The sequence below is a fragment of the Nannospalax galili genome, unplaced genomic scaffold (assembly GCF_000622305.1).
Source record: "Nannospalax galili isolate Female #2095 unplaced genomic scaffold, S.galili_v1.0 scaffold599, whole genome shotgun sequence".
NCBI classification, from domain to species: Eukaryota; Metazoa; Chordata; class Mammalia; order Rodentia; family Spalacidae; genus Nannospalax; species Nannospalax galili.
The window spans coordinates 1,085,654-1,095,709 of record NW_008343079.1 but is presented as its reverse complement, the minus strand read 5'-3'; the positions used below and the strand labels follow the sequence as shown (position 1 = coordinate 1,095,709).

The 10,056-nt window shown below is 37.9% G+C and overlaps 1 protein-coding gene across 5 annotated transcripts in view; it reads right to left on the bottom strand.

Annotated features, from left to right (window-relative positions):
* Positions 1 to 228: 228 nt before the first annotated feature.
* The window catches only part of Opa1 (OPA1 mitochondrial dynamin like GTPase), a 96,809-nt gene continuing 86,981 nt past the window's right edge, over positions 229 to 10,056 (bottom strand). For 4 of the 5 annotated variants that reach the window (XM_017799622.2, XM_029566388.1, XM_008839028.3 and 1 more), the window contains 2 exons: positions 6,663 to 6,737; positions 229 to 3,214 (listed from right to left, as the gene is read on the bottom strand). In XM_017799622.2, the coding sequence (XP_017655111.1) occupies positions 6,673 to 6,737 (65 nt within the window). In that variant the 3' untranslated portion in view covers positions 229 to 3,214; positions 6,663 to 6,672. The remainder of the gene's footprint in view (positions 3,215 to 6,662; positions 6,738 to 10,056) is intronic. The other variant, XM_029566387.1, reaches the window with a different exon arrangement.

The window sequence follows — 10,056 nt, the reverse complement described above, 5'->3', positions numbered from 1 at the left end:
GTTTTGACAAGTATCAAGATGGGGGGGGGGAGCACCAGCTGAACATGGATTACAACTGTGAAATGCAAGGTATGTGAAATTTAAGCATTCAGAGAAAAGCCACATCCAAAGCTACTTCGATCATGAATTTGGCTATATTATGGAGCCAAGTTGTGACTATAGATGCACAGGCTTTTCTCTTCCTCATTAAAACAGAGAAAATGTAAAAGATGCTCTCCAGTAATAGAATTATAATGTCACTTAAGTATCTTTTAATTACTCATCTACACAAAGGACCTCAAATCAAGCACAGGCAAAATATGTTATAACATTTACATTTAGTGTAAGGTTTAAAAAAATAATACAAAGTTCATTCACAGTGCAGAGGAAAGACAAAGTAAGTTTTAAATATTAAACATCACAGAGCCATGATCATTTAGAAGGTAAGCATATTTTCAAGTACATTTTCATGTTGCTCAAATATATGAAAGTGTAACACATACTAGCTTAGAGAATGGATTTAAGCCATTATTATAACCTCATTATTAAAAAGAAAAAACCCTCCATGTTTCTTTTCTCAGATAAATACATCTAAAATAAATAAATACAAAATTAACTAGTTAGGAAATTTGTCTTTTAAACTTACACTCTCAATTTTATTAATTTTGCTTTTGAAACAGGGCCTCCCTATGTAGCCCGAGGTGGCCTTAAACTCATGATCCTCTAGTCTCTGCCTTCCAAGGGCTGGGATTACAGGTGTGTGCTACCAGATTCCTACACGTGACCCTTCCAAAGTGTAGGGTAGGAAGTCCCACTCTGCAGTACCCCCCCAAGCACTTTCACCACTCACTTGCATTTGGTCACTAAATAATTTGTGGACGTCCACTGGAAAGAGGCCTGGAAACTGGGGATAGTACCAAGAGGAGAGAAAATAGAGTACCAGAAAGGGTGATTTCTCCACCTCGAACTACAGCTCAGCTGACTCCACTGTAAAGCTGAAAGTGCCCAGAGCTTGCTTCCTATGGTGAATTTTGTACAATGACTGATTTTTATAATTGACATGCTGACCAATTAATTTTGCATACATCTGTTTAAAATTAGTTAGTTATCCAAACACAAATTCATTCATTGCATTCTTTGCAAATTTGACATGAAAAACAGATGATTCCTTGTCCAGTTAGACTTTAACTTTTGTATATTAATTATCTTAAGTTATTTTTAAATTTAAATTTGGGTCTTTTCTAGTTCTGGAACTAGAGGCACAAAACAGAGGGTTTACTGTTGGGACTGAATTTTTGTTTCTTATAACATCTGTATTTAATAAATACCTGGCTTTCAAGGAGACAGAGGGAAAAAAAGCATGCTTAGTATGAAACCAGGTTAAAAAAAATCCACGAAGATGAGAATAAAACGTATTTCTTGTAATACATTTTTACCATCTACTTTAAATTTGTTACAATACTGAACCCCTCAAAAAATGAAAGTGCTCTCCAACTTAAAATTATACAAAGCGATGTGATAAAATTACTGTCTACCATCAACCTTTTGGTTGGGAGAGTATGCAGAAATATAGCTGAGGGCATATTTTTTCAATCCACAGTTCAAGGAAACAAATGTGGTCCAATTTCTTTTTTCCCTCAGAAATAGACATCTAGTATGGCTATGGTGATGTTTTACAACTGTAGAAACATTCATTACCATGTGAGATGTCTCCCTCTGCCAGTTAGGGTTAGGCTATCTGCTAATCTTTGTGTGGAATAGCATGGAGCTCTACTTTGTTTCTGTCTACTACTGCCCCTACATCTAAAAGAAATGCAAAAGACTATCCTTCAGCACAGAGCAATGGACACTGTTCCCAGCTACTGAGAACTGTACCTACTTTTCTTATCAGACAGTTTGAATCAAATATTTACTGACTTCCGCTTCTGAAATATTTTGTGACACCCTCCAACCTTCTATACTGTTACATCTTGAGGGAATAATAATGATCAGGATAAACACTGTATAAAATTAACTGTAAAATAAAAACCGCCACACAGTGGACATTTTTACTAGCCCAATAAAGCCTTAATTTAAAAAGGTAGCAAATGAGAATGACATTTTAAGTAAAAAAAAATTTGTATATCTGTTTGCCCTAAAGTTCTTTAGCCACTACAAGAATTTTATATAAAATACATGAAACTATTGTGAGGCTATTATTGTAATTGAACTGCAGTGAGTTAAACTTCACATTTTCTTTCAATTTTCATCTACGAGGGGGATGGTCAACATTATTCTACTTGTTGGAATAATTTCTATTTAAAATAGTGTCTGAGGCCTGGGTGGAGCACCTGCCCATTGTGTGAGGGCTTGGTTTCAATTCCAGCACCCCCCACCCCCCAAAAAAGTATTGTACAAAAGAAAACCTTTTCCTGATGCCCACTTCAAATGTCTGACAGTATTCTAAATGAAATTGTCAACTGATTAACTTTAATCCTCTCCACCTTGTGTCATAATTCAATAGCTTTGTCAAGCGGAAAAGTCCCACACCATTAACAGAAAGCCTAACCTAAAGTATAAAAAAATTCAAAATGAATTAATTTCAAATGGATTCAGAGAGTGAAAAAATAGCAATCAAAGGTTAAAGCCAGCTTCTGAGCTGGCAATGAAGGGTTGACTTTTCTTTCACTGAATTATCCTGATGCAAATTAACTTATCTGAGGGGTTCCTCTATGAATCAGCTGTCTTTCATGTGGTGAATATAAACTGAATTCTCACAAACAGTTCCTGGATATAGAACACGCAGTCACAGACGGTGACTTAGCAGGCTGCTAACACCTTATATACAATTGATACCATTTAAGAAACTGTTTTAAGTTTTATTCCAAAACAACTACTATTATATTTCTGGAAAAGAAACTGATCACGAGTAACCTCCATAATGAATTGCATTAGCGCCATCACAAGTAAGATGACCAAAGAACAACTTTCTTATCTTTGAGGACTAACCCTAACGGCCATGCCAGTTATACTTTCCCAGTTTGTCACTCAGACCAGCAGATAGCATGTGACGGCCGCTCTCATTGCTCTTCTGGTCAGAGGCAGCTGCGGCCTGAAGTGCCTGGAACACACATACATTATTTTTACCCTATGAATTTATTTTGCTTTGAGCGAAGTAGAACAGAAGACAAAGAGGCAGGACAAAACACAAGTTTTCTCCCTTCAGAAGTGTGCAGAGGTGATTATGAGCACGAGTCTGTAAAAAGAAATCCATTTGATAAATTCGGATCTGGCAAGATAAATGAAAAATTTCTAAAGAAACTTTATTATTGCATGATTATAAAAATTAAAGCTTAACTGCTCAAAAACTACTTTTATTAAAATTTTTTTAGATTACCGCCTACCATAAAATATTAGCACATTTTTATTAGAACATGATATATAAATAAGCATACACTAGAATTTCTTTTTTTCTTCAAAATTCCACCCCCCCTTGGTTATTTTTGTGTGTGTTTGTGTGTGCCACAGTGGGTATGTGAAGGTCAGAGGACAATTTGGAAGAGTCAATCCTCTCCTTTTCCCTTGTAGGTCCTAGGGATCAAACTCAGGTTGTCAGGCACGATGGCATGTGTCCTTAACCTGCCCAGTCATCTCATCAAGCCTAGAACTCATTTCTTATAGAAAGGGTTCAAAATATTAATCTTTTTGGTAGAGAAGTACCTGTATATGGCAAATACTAGACTTGTAATTACTTGAAATGCATGGAAAAGCAAAACAGCTAGGCAGAGGAACTCCATACCTGCTGAAATTATAAGTGAGAAGCTATTCCTTCTGATGCCTGGGAACTTTCATAAAAGCAGGCCAGACTGAAGCAAGGTTACCCTCAGTTAGATTTACTCCATTAATGGATATGCAGGGTAGGAAACAGACCTTTGTCCAATTCAGATACTTTTGTCAGAGGCCACAGAGGCATAGATGCAAGGGAAGGAAATGGTCAAGGATGGTTTCCTGTGCTCAGAGCTTCTCTATGAACAAGTATGACCAACGCCCACCTCTTATGACTGCCCTTGGGACAGACACCCTGGCAGAAAAAAAAGGCATGTTCAGGCAGTAAGGGAAAATGCAGATACCATTCTCACTAGGTTACTTTAGGGCCTTTTGATTCCTATGTAAGATATCAGCTGGCTTTGGGTCTCCTTATTTCAACTCCTCTAAATTACCCCCCCCCCCACAGTTTAAAGATTCCGATTTATTCATTTTTATGTGTGCTAGTGTTTGCCTGCATGTATGTGTATCATATGCATGCCTGGCATGGAGGCCAGAAGATGTTAGATTCACCTGGAACTAGAATTACAGGCAGTTGTGAGCTGACACGTGGGTGCGGGAACCAAACCTGGGTCCTCTGCGAGAGAAACAAGTACTATTATCAACTGGGCCATCTCTCCTGCCCTTATCTCTTCCTTTCTTCCTTCCTTCCTTCCTTCCTTCCTTCCTTCCTTCCTTCCTTCCTTCCTCTCTCTCTCTCTTTCCTTCTTTCTTTCTTTCTTTCTTTCTTTCTTTCTTTCTTTCTTTCTTTCTTTCTTTCTTTCTTTCATCTATTTATTTTAGACAGGGTCTTGCCATGTAGCTGTGACTGGTCTAGAACTTTCTATGTAGATGAGGTTGGCCTCAAACTCACAGAGATCCACCTGCCTTTGCCTCATGTGTGCTAGGATTAAAGGTGTGTGCTATTTTAGAAAAAAAAATAATGTATATGCATGTATGCTTGTGTGTGGGTATGTGCATATGAGTGCAGTACCTGTAAGGTCACAGGAAGCTGTCATATCCCCTGGAGTTAAGGTTATAGGCAGTTATGAGATGCCTGATGTGAGTGCTGCAAACTGAACTCGGGTCATCTGCAAGTATAGTATGCTCTCTTAACTGCTGAGCCATCTCTCTAGCCCTCAGTTTATATTCTTAACAGGGTTTCTGTGGCTTTCATGAAATTTTCCCCGAAAAGCCATTTTTGTAAACAAAAATGTCATGTGTATTCAGGGCTAAAGATTCAAATCAAGAAGGCAATAAAAAATGTTTATCCCTAATAGTATAACTATTCATAGTAGCTATCATGATTAGGATGGTATTGGAATATTTTATGGTCCTAAAATAAACTTTCATATATGAAGATATAGAAAACATTTGCAAATACTGACACTTATAGAAACACTGAGTCAATTTTAGCTGTGTTAAAGTTTCCTTTTTTGGTTACTTTTACATATTTGTCATTCAAAGAAATAAAAACAAAGGAAGTCCTTCCTGGAAACTTTTTTCTTTTTTCCTCTCTCCTGTCTCCCTACTTCTCTCTTCTGTGTGTGTTTGTGTGCATGCAAGTGTAGAGCCCAGAGGTCAACCTTGGGTGCTTCTTTTCATTTTGTTTTTGGAGAGACTCACTGGAGCTCATGCTCACTGATTAGGTTAGAGCAGCTATCTAGTCAGCCCCTGGGATCCTCCTGTCTCTCGCTCTCTAGCACTGGGTTGAGTGTGCCACCATGCCTCACGTTTTATGTGAGTGCTGGGGATTGAACTCAGGTACTTCTGCTTACATGGCCAGCAAGTCTCCCCAGGCCCTCCTTTAAGGTTTTCCTAACTCCTTCCTCCCCACCTATTGCCAGGGTACTGTTCTGAGCAGTGTTTCCTTGGCTAGCTTGTTTTCTCAAACATACTTTCCCTGTGCTGGAGAAGGCTTTTATGAGACTGAACTGACTGCAGCTAGGCAGGGGCCTCACCTCCCAGTTCTGAAAGTTCTTCCAGTGACAAACATATTTAAATAAATGATAGTGGCTCAATACATAGCATTTTTCTTATCTCAACTTCAGTATGTCAATGACACTGATAGCCAATTGTCAATTGTCATTGAAGAATTTCTGGGTACTAACTAACTTAAAATATATTTTACCGGCGACAGTTTTATAATGCCAGACTATGGAACAGGACATATCAACATATAAATACTAACAAATTCTAAAGCTATAAAAACTACTTTAAATAGGAAAAAGGCCTATCTAAATGTTTTTAAACAAGAGAAAGTAAATTAAGAACAACTATTAAATTTTGTACTCAAGTTAAATAAGAGGCTTTGAAAGTATATTGAACATATACATAACTACGCACTGACTGTGAGCATACTACGGATCAATTCTTCAGTGCAGAAAATGAGTCACAACGTGCTATAAAATCAACGTTACTAAATACCTTTATTTATTTTGATTGTGTCTAAAATGAGTTCTAGGGGCTGGAAAGATGGCTCACTGGTAAAGACCACTGGCTGCTCACTCAGTTTTGCTTCCCAGCATCCATATGGTGGCTAACAAGTGTGCACAACTCTAGTTCCAGGGGATCCAACACCCTCTTCTGACTTCTGAGGGCATGCATGACACAGGTATGCTTATATATGCAATCAATATACTCATACACACAAAATAAAAATAATAAATAAAATATTTAAAAAAATTAGTTCTAGAGAATATTTTTAGTTCAACCAGAGGCATCAAGTTATTTAAAGACACAGCATAACACACGAAGCTGGTTTTGGAGAATCACACTACTACAACAATTATATCATAAAGAAACAAGTTAGATGCAGTCAGGCCAAATAATAAACTATGAAGAAATGTCTCATATACACTTTGTCTCTAGAAGCATTGAGCAGCAGGATTTTTACTCACTTAATACAGTTTACTTCTCCTGATGAAGAGCTTCAATGAAAGCATCAAGCTTTTCTTGAATTTCTCTAACTTTCTCTATGGAGATAAAAAGAGATAATAAACTAAACATATACAAATTCGTTTTTCAGAGGCATCACAAATCATTAGTGGTAATTCCTTCTTAAAGAGTCTAGAGTCCGGGAGCCCTCTGGGCCTGGTCCCACCCCCACCTCCCTTTGCATCCCTGGGATGCACAGCCACCAGCTTTCTGGTACCAGCATCTTTCCTGGGTAAGTCCCACAGTGCCCACTGCACCTTGACTCCCCCAGTCTCATTCACCCTCCCAGCTCCCCAACCCCATCCCTGCTCCTGGCCTGGGTACTGGCCCATTTCTTGTCTTGGTATCCCAAACCCCTGGGCTGACCTCTTGGCCCAGAGTCCCCACTGCTTCCTGGTCCTTTGAATCCCAACCAACCCAGTTCCTCCCAGTAGTCCCAAGGAGGCATTGGGGGCCTCTTCCCACCTCCCTTTGCATCCCTGGGTGACACAGCCACCAATTTCCTGGGACCAGAATCTTTCCTGGGCCCTGCTCCCAGGCCAGCCCACTCCCAAATTCCTGAGGTTAGCATCTTTCATGGAGGGATCCAGACCTAAGGAGAAAGCCTGAGAGCAACTAATCCTCATCTGATTTGGGCCTCTGTGGCAACTCCAGAAGACGAAAGCAATTTGGCCACTCCAACATAAAATCAAAAGAGAGAACCTGAAGCCTAGACCAACCAGCTTTTCATGCCTGACAAGTGAACCACAAGGTCACATAAAGTTTACAAAAAGAAGCAGACCTAAATTCAACAAAGAAAGGCTTGAGTCTAACACAAGAATCAGAAACTACCAAAGAAATCCACATGTCAAAGTCACAGAGAAAAAATAATAACATGAAAAAAAAATATATCCCCACCAGGTACCAATAGTACTCTAGAGGAGTACAGTGAGAACCCCCTAGAAATAATGCAGAACATGGAACTCAAAAGAACAATTATAAACAAGATAAAAGAATTCAGTGAATTTAAAGAACACACAAACAAAGAAATCAAAGAACTGAAGGAAGATAGGGATAAAATTCTGAATGAATTCAGAAGAGTTGGAGATATTCAAGAATACTCAGGTTGAAATGAAGAAGGAAGTGAAACACTCAGTAAGCCAATTAGAAACGATTGGAGAAAGCCTCACCATAGGATGAATGAAATGGAAAACAGAATATCAAGATTGGAAGATAAAGTGGATGAATTAGACCACTCAAACAAGGATTATGACAAATTTAAGAAAAAACAAGAATGGAATATGCAGGAATTGTGTGACACCATAAAAAGACCAAACTTACGAATCATAGGCATACAGGAAGAGAAGAATCTCAAGATAATGGTATGGACCAGATCTTCAACAGGATTGTAGAAGAAAATTTCCCCAAATTAAAGAAAGCCGTGTCTATACAGATTCAAGAAGCATATAGAACACCAAATAGACAGGACCAGAAAAGAAACTCTCCACAGCACATCACGATAAAAACACTAAACACAGAACAAAGAGAGAATACTGAAAGCAAAAGAGAAACAACAAGTCATGTATAAAGGAAAACCCATCAGAATTACAGTTGACTTTTCAGTGCAAACTATGAAAGTCAGAAGAGCCTGGACCAAAGTATTCCCAGTTTTAAATGACTACTGATGCCAGCCCAGATTACTACACCCAGCCAAAATGTCTATTATAGTCAAAGGGGAAAGAAAATCTTCCATGACATAAATAGGCTGAAGGAATTCATGTCCACAAAACCATCCCTTCAGAGAGTTCTGGAAGCAATACAAAGAGCTGAAGAAAGGAACGACTATACCCAAGGGGTCACAGAAAAAACTTAATGAAGGTATAACCGTGGAAACGCACAGCTACACCAAGAATGCGAACAGAAATCAAAATAACAGGAATCAATACACTTCTTTCATTAATGACCATAAATATCAATGGACTGAACTCCTCAGTCAAAAGACACAGACTATGTGAATGGATCAAGAAACAAAACTCATCTTTCTGTTATCTGTAAGAAACTTACCTCACTTTCAAGGACAGTTACTACCTTAAGGTGAAAGTATGGAAAAACATATACCAAGCGAATGGCACTAAGAAAAAAGCAGGTGTTGCAATTCTAATATCTGATAAAATAGACTTTAAACTAAAACTAATTAGAGGAGATAAAAAGAACAATGAATCAAGAAGATATTACAATCATGAACATATATTCACCAAACTCTGGTGCACCCAACTTCATAAAAACAGTACTACAGGACTTTAAGACTCAGATTAATCCCAACTCATAACAGTAGGGGACTTCAATACCCATTGTTTCTGTTATATACGTCAACAGGACAGAGAATTAGCAGAGAGGCATCTGAATTAAACAATACCATATATCAAATGGGCCTAATAGACACCTACTGATTATTCCACCCAAGCACCAAAGAATACACTTTCTATTCAGCGTCCCACAGAACTTTCTCCAAAATCAACCATATACAGGGGCACAAAACAAACCTCAACAAATACAAAGACTGAATTAATTCCATGCATTCTATCAGACCACAATGCAGTAAAGCTTAAAATCAACACTGAAAAATGCCCTAGTAACTACGTGAACACATGGAGATTAAACAACACACTACTGAATGATGAATGGGTAAAAGGAGAAATTAAGAAAGAAATAAAAGTATGCCTGGAACTAAATGAAAAGGACAATACAACACAACAAAACCACTGAGACACGCTGAAAGCTGTCCTTAGAGGAAAGTTTATAGCTCTAAGTGCCTACATTAAAAAAATGGGAAAGAACACAAATAAATGACTTAACGCTATAACGCAAGACACTTGAAAAGCAACAACAAATGAAACTCAAACCCAGCAGAAAAGAAGAAATAACAAAAATCAGAGCAGAAATTAATGAAATAGAAACAAAGAAAACAATACAAAGAATCAACGAATCCAAGAGTAGGTTCTTTGAGAAGATAAACAAGATTGACAGACTGCTAGCCCAGTTCACAAAAAGAAAGAGCATCTAAAAATCAACAAAATCAGAGATGAAAAGGGAAACATCATAACAGGCACCTAAAAGATCCAGAACATTATAAGGGAATACTTTAAAAACCTATATGCTACTAAATTTGAAAACCTAAAAGAAATGGATGAGTGTCTAAAAGCATGGGAACCACCAAAACTAAACTAAGAAGAGATTAACGGCTTAAACAGACCCATAACACATAATTAAACAGACCCATAACACATAAGGAAATTTAAATAGTAATAAAAATCCTTCCAACAAAAAAAGTCCAGGACCAGATGGATTCACAGCAGAATTCTACCAAACATTTTAAAA